This window comes from Haliaeetus albicilla, chromosome 9 (genome assembly GCF_947461875.1).
Source record: "Haliaeetus albicilla chromosome 9, bHalAlb1.1, whole genome shotgun sequence".
NCBI lineage: Eukaryota > Metazoa > Chordata > Aves > Accipitriformes > Accipitridae > Haliaeetus > Haliaeetus albicilla.
Window position 1 is genome coordinate 32,839,593 of NC_091491.1, and position 14,519 is coordinate 32,854,111.

Sequence of the window (14,519 nt, forward strand, 5' to 3'; positions counted from 1 at the left end):
GATTTCGTGAGCGTATAGGAGAAAGTTGATTCCTGGGTGTTGTTAAAGGCTGGATGCTGGACTACATCTTTTGCACGTCCCTGGGGTCAAACTTTTCTCACTAGAGGGATTTGCTGTACAGATGATGGGCTATGGCTAAGTATTCATCACTGCTTTAAGTGTGACAACATATAGCTGCATAAAAGAATAGTGTGTGGGTTGGGAAGCTGTGGCTGGGACACGAGGTGTTTGCTGTACTGCATCTGCTCCAGGGACTCCTGTGTTTTGGGGAATGTGTGTGGGAAGGTCAGTGCAACAGCAGTAGGTATTCTGAAAATAGAGGCTGTTGTTTTAGCACCAAATCAAATCCCGGGGGTGGCAGCAGGAGTGGAAAGTGTGGAACAAGTTTGTTGATCTGGCTATAATAATACACAGCTCTTTGTAATGCTGTTGGGAGTCCTTACCAGGTTGGCTTGTCTACAAAGGAGATCGTACAGTGTTCCCTGCAAGTGGGCACAGGGACGCTGTCCTTCCCCATGTCTCCTTGACATTGTTACCCTCAGCATGTCTAAATATCACAGAGCAGCTCTGACCTGTGAATCCCCTCAAGCTCTCTCAGAGGTATTCCCAAGTAATCCTTGGGAAAGGTTGTACAGACCTACCAGGGGCCTATTATGAGCCTTTACCAGCTCTACTTTCAAAGCAACTTGGAGCAAGACGTTCACTTTGAGCTCAGATATTTCCTCTGCAGGCTGCAGAGTGGCTCCTTTTTGGAGTTTTGGAGCAGTGTGATCCGTGACACTGGTGCCACGGCACATGGGGTACCTGCACTGAGCAGGGAGCAGCTGCTTCTGACAACTTTTTCTTTTCCTGCTTCTCAGCAGTTGTTAGAGGATACAAAAGGCAGGAGTGTACAGATGGAGCTGTTTAATTTATCCTGTTAGGAGAACCAGATGAAATGGACCTGAAGGGAACATGGCCCTGATCCTAGGACTGTGTACCCTACAGGCAGCAGTGCAAGAGCCAGACTTGGGAGAGATGGGTCTGGGGAAACTACAGAGAGGTGGCAGGAAAGGGGTGAAGGCAGGAGTAGACTTGAGGAGAGATGGGGGCAGAGGCAACTGTCTCCTACTCGGTGATAATGAAGTGTTGATAAACGTGTTTGGAAGCAGACTGCAGGTGTGGGATGAGAGCCAGGACAATGTGAGCTGGGAGATTTCAGAGGCAGATGATAGGTCAGAGACCAGATAGGGAGTGGAGATACATGGTGAGGAGACAGTTCTTGGTTTGGCTTTAGGATTCAGAAAGGTCAGTCTTGAGAATTTTCCCTGTTGATGCTTTTCCACTTGTTATTCTGGTTATTTGTGCAAGGTGGTAGGAGAAGGACATGAGCCAGACTTGGAGGGGACACACTGTAACCTGTGATGTTTAGGTACAGCCTGAAGCAGAAAGAGAAGTTGAGTGAACAGTTCAGGAATGAGGTTTGCTGGTGGAAGCAGGATGAAGTAGTGAGAAAAGGTGGCTGTTTGGAGATATTTTTTTTTTCCTGCAGTTAATTCTGTTACTTGTGCAGCTGCCTGACAAGCCTGGATGCAGGGCTGTCTGCTGTGTCTGCTCAGGCTGGACTAAACCTGGATGCTCAGCATGATTACTTGAATTAACTCTGCAATAAAAACTCACTTTGCAGGTTAGTCGGAGCAGAGAGGATGCAGGGTGCTGGTGAGGGCAGGGGAGATGGCTTTGGGGATTCAATAGGTTTGATGGGCATATTGCAGATCTGTCTCTATATTTTGTTTTGAAAACACATGCATTAGATTTCACTTGTTTCTCTCCCACCTCTCACCTACTGCAGTGGGAGCGAGTCAGAGAAGGGCTCTGAAAAGTTGCTGAAGTTGCTGTTTCCAAGGAGCCTTTGCGTACTGAGATCATTTACCCCTTTGAATCCACAAGCAGGATGGCTTTGTAGTGACTGCTGTGTGACATCTGGGAAGAACAGAGCGCACTGGGAAGGAGCAAGTAGCCTTTTCCTAATCAAGAGGGAGATATTTTAGTTTGGATGTTTGTATGATTGCTGCATCCAATGTGATGCCTGGAATGTACACTATAATGTGCTGTTCAACATAAAATAGCTGTCCTGTGGGCTGTTAGCAAGTGTTTCCAGTGATTTGGAATTAAAAGATTGTAAAAAAAAAAAAAAAAATCCAAACCACAACAACCCCCCCCCAGTCTAACCTTACTGTTACTTTAAAAGTAATGCTATAACTGCTCCTACTGAGACTAGTCACCTTTACTGAGTTGTCGTCTTTGCCAGAGCTGTTTGGTGTACGTGGGATTACAAAGAGAAGGAAGGGTGATTGGGACAGGTGGTTTTTCTCTTATGGGAAGTGCCATCCTTTATCCAAGAAGGAGCTAGAGCGAGCGAGCCTTTGTTTGGTTGCTCTTTTCAGAAAAGCAAAGCTCTTCCTTGCAATATTTATAGTAGCTTGGCTCTAGCATCTATGTATGAGCTGTGACAGCATCCTCATGTTAGCCAGGCTCCGTTCCTACTCCCTCATGAGTGAACATTAGGGAACCAGTGAAGCCTGTTTAATATGGCAAAAGCTGGGAGACTAATAGATGCAGGTGTTCGCAGTATTTGTATGAAATGTGGTGTTTGTATTAGTGTTGTGGTAGCAACCGTCTTTTTAAAGGTGAGATGGTAATTTCGTCCAAAGTCCCTGTTTTCAGCTGTCTTTAAATAACCACTTTCAACCCGTTTCTGTTTCTCAAACTTGTTGCTTAACTAAGGCTCAAGTGCAGAGAGGACCAACGACTCTGACCTAAACTTTGTCTCCCTACCCCAGTATTGAGCATAATAACTTGTCGATAGCGAAAGCAGAACTTGTGTTTGACCAAAGTATTTTTTGGAAGAAAGGCATCTTGCTTTGGTTTGCAAACCACAGAAGGTAGGCTTGGGCCGAAGACCTTATTTCTTTTATAGCTGTTCCCATGTTTAGTCCTCCCTGTTTAATGTGAGCTCCCTACCTGCTATGAATCTGTCTTCAGCTTCCACTCGCTGGTGACCCTATTGCACCTTTCTGTAGCAGTGTGAGGAGCCTCTTTGTGCATTGTCTGTCTGCCCCAGTGAAAAGAGTTACCATTAATGGCTTGTCACTTCTAAAATCTTTTGGATAGGTTATACATTTTGGGTTTGATTACTCATTATGAGGCATTTTGCTGGGTTTTGACTATCTTACAGAGGTGTTGCGCTATATCATCTCCATTCTTCCCCAGTATCCTTATGAAAACACTCTTTTTAATACCAGCATTTTGAGTGAGATGAAGAATTCCATTGGTATTGAATCTGTGTCCAAAACAGCTGTAGGGAAGATGATCCTGCTTCCTTACCTGTAGGATGCTTTCAGTGAAGGAGGTCTCTGTGCACAAACTTCTGTTGAAAACAGAAGTTTCTTCTGTGGAAAGTTTTTAGCCATGCAAGGTGCATCCGTCCAACTGTGTCTAGTCCAGCAGTCATCCATGTCTCATCTTCAGATCTATGAGGATTCATGGATTGCTTGTAAGGATCAAAGATGAATAAGGAAGAAAAGCAAACCTATTAGTGTCAGGCTTAAACACTTTGGGGGCTTGGTGCATCTGTTGGAAAAAGCCTGGGGGTTAATAGCTCAAAGATGATTGAAAATCACTGTTCTGGTTCAGTAGTTTGAGATTATAGACTAATGTATAAGTTGTTAGCTGTTGCCATTGAGGAGGCAGCAACAAAAAGCCCATACCTGATCTGAGAGTAAACAGGCCTGGGCTTTGTCCATGTGTGGATGTGAGGCTTAGGTGGAAAGTCTGTGAAAAGCTTGGAACTAACAGAGTTGGATATAAGATTGCTTCTGGCAGAGAAAGCAGTTTCTCCTGCAGCTCAGGAGGTAACCCTTGTGCTTTCAGATGCACAGATTCCTGGTTCAGTTTTCTTTTGGAACAAATTCCTCCCAAGTAAGGACAATTGTTCATTTGATGGCTACTTCAAGACTGGGCTGGATGCAGCGAGGTAATCACTCTGCTGTCCAGATTGTACATATCTATGCCAGGACGTTCTTGCCCACTGGCTGTTTTTTATTATATTCATGGTTGAAATGGGATTTTCATTCAAAGATCTTGTGTTCAGTCAGCTATGACTTTACAAACCAATCACTGTGGGGCGGAAACTTGACACTTGTTCAGTGATAGATGTTTGTTTAAAGTTGGAAGAAAACTTATTCAGCCACTATCTTAAGGATCAGACATTCAAATAAGCAACTGACTTTCGTCAAAATGCTTATTAAAACATTTTTTATTATTATTAAAGAGCATATGAAAATAATACAACTGTAAGGTTGACATTTGACTTCCCAGATCAGGAAGTTAAGGTCCTTTAAGGAGCTTTAACCATGCGTCCTCGCATGTTTGCATGGTAGTAGGGTCATACATTTCATGCATATGCAGCAAGGGGGAATCCCCTCCTTCTGGGTCCATGCAGAGTCAGCTGCATTGGCAGAGAATGATGCTCTGTACTGCACATAGGACTATGTGATAGACTTAGCCAATTGTGTATTTAATTTATTCTGCATCTCTGATAAGTACCGATATGTTCTAGCTGTATTCATTATGTCACTTGCTAGCTTCAGTAGCATGATAAGAAATAGGAGAGTGCAATATCATCAGTTTCTGGTTTCCAAGATGCTGCATGTAAGAAATGCTTATTCTGTCATGGTCAAATTTGCTGCTGCTCATATACAGAAGGATCCTGCTCTTTGGAATCTGTGTGATGAGCTCATGTTGGCCAGCAACTCTGATCATCTTAAATGGAGTAATTGTATCCATTGAGCTCCCGATTTTGAGAAGTCTTATGCAGCTTTCCAGTCTTGTGATGTACAGCTTCTCTAAATTTTTGGTGTGATGTAAGAAATCCTGGGTGAAATTCCCTGTTCTGTTCTGTATGAGGTCAGCCTAAATGATCTGTCTTGGCCTTAAAAAGAAAACAAATCCTATCGCCCATGCTTGCCAGCATCTGGACATTTTGCTACTCCACACTGCATGGAGGTTGTGATTTTGTGGACTCTGGAAAACTTTACTTAAAAATTCATTTGCAAATCCATAAGGAAATGTGTGACTGGGGGCTTAGGTAGTCACAGCTGGAGTACCATGCTAGCTAGTGACAGCAGCGTGTATCCTCTAGCTTGGGGGGAAGCACGGTAATTTAGCATTTAAAAAGAAATCTGTATCTGCTGCCTTTTTAAATGCAACATAAACTCTTCAAGCCTAAGCTTTTCAGTGCTACATTTTTAGAGAAGCACTTCCTATCATTCGGATATATTTGATGTTGTTCGCTGCATTACCTATAGAAAGGTTTATAATTTAGCACCTGAAACACATCTCACACTCTCCAAAGAACGACTTGGAGAGAAAGAAATTCAGGCAAAGCCTGAAGGGGTTGAATAAAATGAACTCCTGCTGCAGTTGCACACTTGCACACATCTGGTGCAATTGAAATTTAAGAGCTGAATACATCCACATCTGACCATGGTAGGGTCCAAACATTGCTGTTGACACTGGTTTTCTTTTTGGATAGGCACACTGGCAGAGTCACTAGCGTGTGGAGCCTTGTCAGCTCTCTAATCTAATAGACTGTTCTTGCCCAGACCATTGTGTGTCAGTATTTTATGTACCAAATGTAGCCAGGTTTAATAATCGGCCATTTTCCCACCTTCTGCCAAACTTTCTCCCTTTTTGTCACAATTTAATGTTTGAGTCAAAATCTGCTATGGTAACAAATTATATACATATTAAAAAATGGAAATAAAGATGGAAAGCAGAGTCACAAAAGGTAACAAGAGTTCAAAGTAATGTCATCTGATGGTTTTTTTTTTGAGAGACTTGAATTCAACCCCATTTTAAAATTGATTTTGTTTCTGTTATGTATTGTGAAAAGATTACAAAGAAATGAGTACTGCTTGAAAGCATGACTGTATCTCTGTGTATGTAAAATTGTGAAAGTCTTCCCTGAACATGTCTGATTTGATCTGTTTGCTTTTTAGTTACTAAATAATAATTCGTGGAGCTTTTTGGATTGTATTTTTCTTACTTGGAATGGTTGTCTTCAGCTAGGACCTGCTGAGGCTATTTATGCTTATTTCTAGTGACTATCATATAAAGTATGTTACCAGAAAGTTGGGGGGGTTTATTGCATTTTTTTAAAGGGCCCTTCATTTGCCTTGCTGGTGGCATGAATTGCTGCTGTCATGTACTGGGTTAGCGATGCTGAGGATTGGCAACCTTGGAGGAGCATCTTCAGGGAGTTACTTGCCTGGTGAACACCAGCACCAGCTGGAGAGGAGCTCAGTTGCTGGGAGGCATTGGAATGGGGTCACCCAGTTTCTTTGTGATTTTAATGTTTAGTAGGTTATTTCTTATTACATGCTGATTTGAATCTTGCACTGAAGTACCACAGCTTGAGTGAAACTTAAACATTTTTGAAACTAAAACCTGGATCTAGGTTCCAGGGCCAGGTGGGTGCTTGCAACTTGCTGTTGGTTGCATGAAGGATGCTAGCGAAGGCATATGTATCCAAGGTATCAACCATTTTGATCATTATGTCCTGAGACGGAGCAGTTTCTGCCTTTGTCACATGCAGTGAGGGATGCCATCCAGGTCTGGTGTGTACCTTACTGGGACATGGGTTCTTCATGATTTTGTTTGACGTGATTAGACATATGGTTTCTCCTCCCCCCCGTGCCATTGCTGCACTAAAGTGGGGACAAACCTGTAGCAATGGTCAGTTACTTATCTGAATTATCAGTAGTTAATGGTTAAGTAATTTGTACTTTAACTGAATTCATTCTGCTTGGTAATTTAATTAGGAGATTTGTATAAGTAACAGCAATAACTGAGTGCCTTTAGCAAAAAGACCAGAGCCTAAAATAAATGTAGAGCTTGGTGCCTTACCAAGCTGCCACAGTCCAGTTACTCCGCAGGTCACAGGGCACCGTGTTCTCTGGTCTGTACTTTTTCAGTCTGTTCCTAATTGTGTGTTGGGGAGCTGTCCCGGAGATGTGCTTTGACATGATCCCAGCATTCACTGGAACTGCTTGAGTTTTGGGACTTCCCAGGATGATTAGTGTATCTTGGTGAACAATGGTCTAAGCAACTCATTAAATTGTAGTGTATCCTCCTCCCTCTCTGTGCTTACTCCCAACTTCTGGAGAGCTGATTAGAGGCTTGGCAGGAACTGTATGGTTATGCTCTAGATACGCTTTGGATACATTATTGTCACAGTTGAGGTACTGCAAAAGCCATGCCGTTCCCGTCTTTATCCTAGTGAGGTACCTCTTTCGATTGTGCAATATCTGTGGCTAATTACACAGCAATTGCAGTGTGCCACCAGCCACCCACAATTCATTGTCAGCTCCTTGGGGATGCAGATGAAAAAAGAAAGAGAATGTTTTCTTTCTTCAGTCCAGTGATTTAGCTTGCCTCTTTTTTTTTCTTAATCCCCTGCTCCTTCAGGTAATAAAGCCAGATGGTAGTGACAAAGAAACAGAAGCCACGCATGAATCAGATGTCCCTGAGGATATGTTGGGGACTTGCATTCCTCAAGAGACAGCAAAAGGCGATGCTGAAAGTCCGGATGTCATTATAGAAGCTCAGTTTGATGATAATGATGCAGAACATGGACAAGACCTCTTGAAGGATACGTTGACTGATGACATTAAGAAACTTTCCCTGGATACTGGTGAAAAGGGTGAGTAGATCAGATTGCTGATTTAAACCTTTATTTGAACAAACTGTTGAAGTATTACTTTGTTGCCTTGCTTTGCTGCAAGATATAAAATATGGGCATAAAAGCTTAATGCCTTATCACTTCTATCCCTTTCTGCTAAACTGCCTTCATAGTTTTGAATGGATATTAAGGACTGGGTTTTATGTAGTTTTGATTGATGCAAAGTAAATCTGTGAAACAGAAGTCACACCTTTAGATTTGCAGTTCTCAGGGCTGTCTGGGGACTGCTGGTTGCTGTTTAATTCAAGATGCTGCTGTAGCAGTTTCCTTCATTGCAGCTTGGCTGGCCAATCTATGTGTCTCAGTTTGGGGATAAGAATATATTTCCTTGGGGGCAGTTAGGGTTGTTGCTGTTTTCCAACAGTTGACTTATGAGCAACTTAAAGATTTGGTCCATTTAAAAAGAAAATTGGACTAAAACCTAAAGCCAATTATGCAATCTGTTTTGAAGGCAAACCTATTTTATTCTGAATCTGAATTCCATCCAAACCATCAAGTGTTGCTTAGGGCAAAATAAAATAGGCTCCCTGTCCCAAACTATGCTTATGTTGCTCTTTGCATGTCCTTTCTAGTACTAAATCCATTCCTGAAGAGCTGTGTGTTGAAAGGATTCTGACAACTGGCACATTTAACATGTGCCTTCAGCTGCTGGTGAAAAATTTTTCAGGACAGATATTCTGGTGCGTTCTTGATGCGTGCCCCCGTGGTCCAGAAAAGATGGCAGTAACTTAGGACATAAGTAATTGTTAGTCTCTGACAAATTGTGGTGGTGGTTGTAAAGCTATTCTATTTAATACCTCCTGTTTTCCTGAGAGATTGCTTTTGAAGATGCACAGACCTCTGCCTGTACTGTTGGTAGACTTCCATTTTTCACACCCATCTGTTAATAAAACTGGAAGTAACATTTGAGTGGAAGTGTTGTAGTTTTTAGGAGAAAACATTGGTTTCGGCTCATGAATGGAGCTGCCACCTCACCAGTTCATGATGTTATTTCCTTCTGGGTCCCTCCACTGTCTTTGAGTTACTGCCAAGGTATGTGAACCAACTTCCGTCTTGTTCTGTTGCTTTCCAGCATAGGGCTTGAGTTGGGAGTTACTCATCTTGTCTGCGGATGTTTTACACAGCTAGTTATTAACCTCATCTTTTTTGCAGTCTTACACACTCTGTTGTAGCTGCACACTGTTGAGCTGCCACTTTGACTCGACAATTCTAAATCTCCTAAAAATGCTCCTGAGTCACATGTTGTGTCTGTTGCGTCTCTGTTGGTTCTGATAGCAATGGCAAATTAAAATTCAGAGAAATACATTCTAGTTTGACACCAGCATCTAAAATAAATACAGACTTGAGCCAGTATTTTACTTTACCTGTATGACTGTCCTTTAGTGTAAGGGCTTGATGAGAGTTGCTTTTCTTGGTGCATCATAGTTCCTCAAGATGCTCTGGAGTGACCTGTGTTGGAGGTTATCAAGTCACCTCTTAAAATCTGTGCCATCTGAGTGGTTTTTGCCATTTAATTCTATCTTTGGAGAATATTTGTAGGGCAAATGTTAGATCAGCTTATTTTCTACACAGTTGAAATCCAACCTACTTTTCCATCGCAGTTGCCTAAGCCAACTGTTTTCTTTTGTTTTGAAGGCCTTTTCGTGTTCATCCTTAACAAGCCTTGTGGCTGGTGTGGATGTGCCAGTTAGATTTCTGCTGAATTTGTATTTTGCTATCACCTCTTTTAATAGTTGCTTCAGCTTCTTTGGCCATATAACTTATATGGATTTTTCTCTAGTTTCTTCTTGCTCTGCTTTTTAATGCTGTCCTTTTTTTATACGTATAAAGTTTACGATGCTGCTTTTTCTGAAGGTGTTTTTGAGCAGTTGATGATTGCTTTGGCTTGTTTCCTGTCTTTCATGCAATTTCTCATATCATCACTTACCCAGATTTTAAGTCTTGCCTGGAAAACAGATATAGTTATTCCAGCATCAGTGATAACTGTCATGAAAAAAAGAAAAGATCCTGCCAAATTCAGTCTTCACAGGTGTGGCTTTTTTAAAAGGACTAAACATACACTGTTTCAAGGCAGAACTTAGCCTTAGAGGATAATATCCACTGGACTTACTAAGGCCATCCACTGGAATGTGGTACCGGCATTGGGAGGTAGAGTGCTTTGCAGGGTTGGACTGTAGTGAGTGGAAGTGCCCTTCCCTGTGTAATGTGGGCCTCCCCTGGGAGGGCTGCTTGGCTGATGCTGCCTGTTGAACTTTCCTTTCAAGTTAACTGCCTGTGAGCCTTTTCTTTCATGTTACATCCCTTCTGCTGGAAACAACTACTGCAGCAAAACACAGAGGGGTGGATGGGAGATGAGTTCCCATGGGGGTGATTTCTTGCTGACCCACCAAAACTAGTGGTTTACTTACTTTCCCTAAGAGCAGTCCTTTGTAGGGTTTATTACACAGACTCATTGCATGGCCTTATGCACAGAAGGGAGCAGCAGAAATAATTTGTGGCCAGTGCAACTCTTAAATGAACACTTGTAGTGGGCTTTCTTCTTTTTTTCCTTAATGTAGGGAAGTCTGAAGGTTTCAAGCTGGACAAAGATGCCATCAAGGGTATGCTATTTAATAAAATAAAATCAAGAAACAGTTTATCACGTTCTCATGTGCACTTTATGTATACATATGTGTGTATATATAAAAAGATCTCTCTATATAAAAGACCTAAACAAAATCCAAACTAAAAAAAAAAACTCACCAGATTTCTGGGGGTGAAAAATATCCATGGCTACTCTAATAGAATCAAAAGTAAATTTTACTCATTCTGGGGCAAAAAACCCCAGAGCCACGTTGAGACAGTGCTCAAATCTTCGTGCATATACACAAGCTCTGCAGATTGCTGCCTCTCACTTGCAAGATGGCTTTTGTCCTTTCTGATGGAGGAGTAGAATTACATGATCTCTCTGTTGCTGGCTCATTTGTTCTGCTGCTGATGGTCAGAATGAACCATGAAGAATAAAAGTAGATATGTCATTTGAATAAGAGCACTCTGGGTTGCACTGGGAGTGCAGGCTGTTTTGATATCTTTTCTACCCCGGCCTGTGTCCCATCCATCGCTGTGGCTCTGTTCCTCTTCAGAGCACAGTAACCCCCTCCATCTGTAGTTACACACTGGGGCAAAGAATTTGGGGTTGGCCTTTGCTGTCAGAAGCTCTGAAGCATGAAATACTGTGTATGCTGATTATGGCGCAGATTTGAGTGGAATGAATTTCCCTGAAGTCATTGTATGTTGGGCTTCCTATGCCTCTGTGGGGCTTAAAGCAAACTGGTATAAATTGTTATGCATGGGGCTGCAGGCTGAGTGAGACTCAGGTGTTGGATCTGTCTTCACTAAGTGTTGCAGTTATGAGAGCTGTGCTTCCTGCCTTTCTCTTCCTAAGACCCCAGAAAAGATGGAATAAGCAAGAGGGAAGTCCACAGAAGTGAAGAGACCATCACATTCAGCCTAATTCTCAGCCAGTGTACTTTCTGAAAGTTCTTGTGCTCATAAAAGTGCGTCAGTTTTGCTTTGCTCAAGGGTATTTAAATAAAAGTTCGTAACTGGTTTCACTCTGCCAGAAGCTGTCCTGGTCAAACGAGTTTGCTCTGCTTTTCTGAACTCTTCTTGCAAAGCAGTTGGGTTAAAAATTATCTTCAGAGAAGTCTCTGGTCTAGGAAGTGATGAGCCATTTTCCTCTCCAGCATGCTGTTCTACGCAAAGAGCAATACTGTCCTGTTCCAAAGTTAGATTGTCTTAATGCTAAGTTTTGGTCATTGGAGGTAGGTCTTTTTTAGCAAAGTTGGAAAACTCTGTCCTCTTGTGTTTTCAGCTGTATTTCCAAGGTGTAAATATCTCTACACACTAAACAAACTTTCTCTCTTTTTTTTTTTTTTTCTTTACGAAGACAGTAAGAATGAGAACCCTGAAGAAAGTTTCTCAGCTCCCTTACTAGTGTCCTTTAAACCCTCTCTGGGGTTTCTATGCCCTGTTGAAATGCAGGCAAAGAACAAGGCAATAGCATCCTGGCACTAGTCTGAATGATACTGTGTACACAGAAAAGATTAATTCTCTGTAGTGCTTGGTACTGACATGCAAGTCCTCTGTTTTACCCTGAGACCTCAACTTACTTTGTGTTACTGCTATCCAGAGGAGTCATCTGCCAGTTGACATGACCTTTGTCAGGTCTGTAATTCTTTTCCTTAATCCTCATTCACATTGACTACTGCAACAGAGGTGATGTAACTTTTATCTTATCACTTAGTACTGACCTAGAATACATTATTTCTGTGACTTGTCACTGCAGTAGAAGGATTTTCCTTATACTCCATTTCAATATGTAATAAAAATTAGAAACTTCTCTGTATCCTCCCAACCCAGGGAAGGTGCAAAATGTTCTGTACAGAATACTTTACGATGCTCTATCCCTACACAGACTTGTGTGTCACATGAGTTTCATACAAATGTGAGCTGTCTCTTGTTAAATATTGGACTTAGATTGCTCTGATAAAGAAACATCAGCAATTGAACAGTAGCAGCTCCTTGTACTCTTGAGAATGGCAGCTGTGCTCATAAAAGTGCCTCAGCCTTTCTTAGCAAAAAGATATTCAAATAAAAGTTTGTAAAACTGTGTCACTATGCCAAAAGCTATCCTTGTCAAACTAGTTTGCTCAGCTTTTTTCAACTCTTCTCACAAGAGATCTTACTTTACCAGATACACAGAATATCCTGCTTCCCACGGGGTGGCTCACAGAAGTCATCAAGTTGGTGGACTGGCTGCCCTGGCAGCAATCAGATAGTTGTGTTTGTTCAGGATTTCCACTTACACCTATACTTTTGCAAATCAGAGTTTGAATATGTGAATGTCCAAGGCTTGCTTAATGCCTTGACATAATGAATTTTGAATAGAAGTAGCTCATTTACAGGCAGAGTAAACTAACAGCTAACTCAGCCAATTGCATGATGGAAAATTGAATCGAATAGCTGATGGTTAATAGGTAGAGTCAACAGAATTTCGGTTGGAGTTGCTGCAGAACTTGCTCCTGTCTCCCTGTCTGTTCAGCATTGGCCAGGTGGATGCTGGTTGATCTCTTTTCAAGTCAAATGTAACTGTCAGTCTCTAGAAGCCCTGGCAAGCTCAAAATTTATAACCTTATAAAATTGCTTGGTGTCCACACTGCAACTGACTGGAGGCTGTTACTGAGTGTTTCGGGATTGCTTGGCTGAACAGAAGTGGTGGCATTTGGTAAGTTCACCGTATGGTTGTGTGATAATGTATTAAACCATTCTTTTCTCAAGATGATGCTCTAGAGCCAGTGCTTAGAAAAGTTTTTGGATCCTTCTAGCAAAGAAAAAAAAAGTATTTATAATCTAGAGTTTAATCTCTGTTTTGTACCTCTGCACCTTCTCATGCACTTCAGTCCCCCCTCTTGTGCTTTTGTGTCCTTTCTGTCTTCTTTTAAGCTTGACAAGATGCCTACCTTTCTTTTGTGTCTTCCTCTGGCACCTGGAGTCCTTCTGCAGTTGGCAGTGTCTCGTATTGGCATAGGCAGAGTTTAGAGAGATACTACTGTTCCTCTCTTTGGCCAAGGCTAGTAGGGAAAGGAGGATGGTGACAAGAATCTGGACCGCATGCTGTCCCTCTGCTCTGCTCAGGTTCCCCCTTCTTTCAGTTTAGCTGCCATGAAATCTCTGACAAATTTGGAGCCCACCAACGTCACCAGCTGCTGGAAGGAATAAATGTTCTTCTCCCTTCTCTCCAGAGGCTCCCATTCACTCTGAGTGCTTTTAAGGAGTCTTCACGCTTCTTTCCTAGCCTGCAGCTTTCTGGAGATGGATTGTCTCCACTGCATAGCTCTTAACATTTCTAGGCCACAGCAGAGTGAAAGCTCACCAGGAAATCTTCTCAGTTACACGGCTTTTAATAGAAATCCTTGAGGTGGAACTGTCAAAAATCAGATCAGTTTCACTCTGCTGAAGCCTGGAAAACCAGCAGAGAAGCTGGAGCCGTTTCAGCTGCTCGAGACAGCTCTCTATTAGTTTATCCTAAGTTCATGTTTGCGGGTCTCTGGATCTAGCTCTTCTGGTTGTTGCTATAACTTTTCTCAAATGAGAGCATAGATTTCTTGAAGAGTAAACAGTATAGCAACTTAAGAAAAGTGTTCTACTGGTATTGAACAAATTGGGCTTTATGGCTGCATTGATTAAATGCTATGGGCTGAATAAGCTCCAGTTATTCTTTTGTTGCACAGCTGAAGCCTGCAGTGGAAGTTAATGCTGGGAAAGCTTCTTATGCTGTTCTTCCCTAGTAAGTTATCTTGACCCCCAAATGACTTCTTAAGTAAGACAAAAAAAAATTAATAAATTACTTATGCAATCAGGTAACAGGAATTAGATTAAGTTCAGCATATTACCATATGTTCCTGAATTCACCTGTGTTTCTCCTTTGAGTTACAAGTTTAGGTCAAGCAAGTGAGAGGGCATGATACTGAGCATGAATGGTGGGTGTGAAGATAAACATTAGTTAGAGTATGGTCATTGTTAGCAGCAAGGTTTCCAGGATGAATCAGGTTAGGATTCATTCAGCTAACATATTTTCCATGCAATAGTAAAATTGGACACACACACTTTAGGAACAAATGCACAGGCAGGAAGGAAGAACATTAAGTAGATAGGCAAAATACTCAATGGAAATGTTTTTGTAACATTTTAATTT

At 41.9% G+C, this 14,519-nt stretch overlaps 1 protein-coding gene across 3 annotated transcripts in view; it reads left to right on the forward strand.

Annotated features, from left to right (window-relative positions):
• Positions 1 to 14,519, forward strand: part of DIS3L2 (DIS3 like 3'-5' exoribonuclease 2) — a 197,026-nt gene that overhangs the window by 55,378 nt on the left and 127,129 nt on the right. For all 3 annotated transcript variants that reach the window (XM_069792502.1, XM_069792503.1, XM_069792504.1), the window contains one exon: positions 7,510 to 7,744. In XM_069792502.1, coding sequence (XP_069648603.1) covers positions 7,510 to 7,744 — 235 coding nt within the window. The remainder of the gene's footprint in view (positions 1 to 7,509; positions 7,745 to 14,519) is intronic.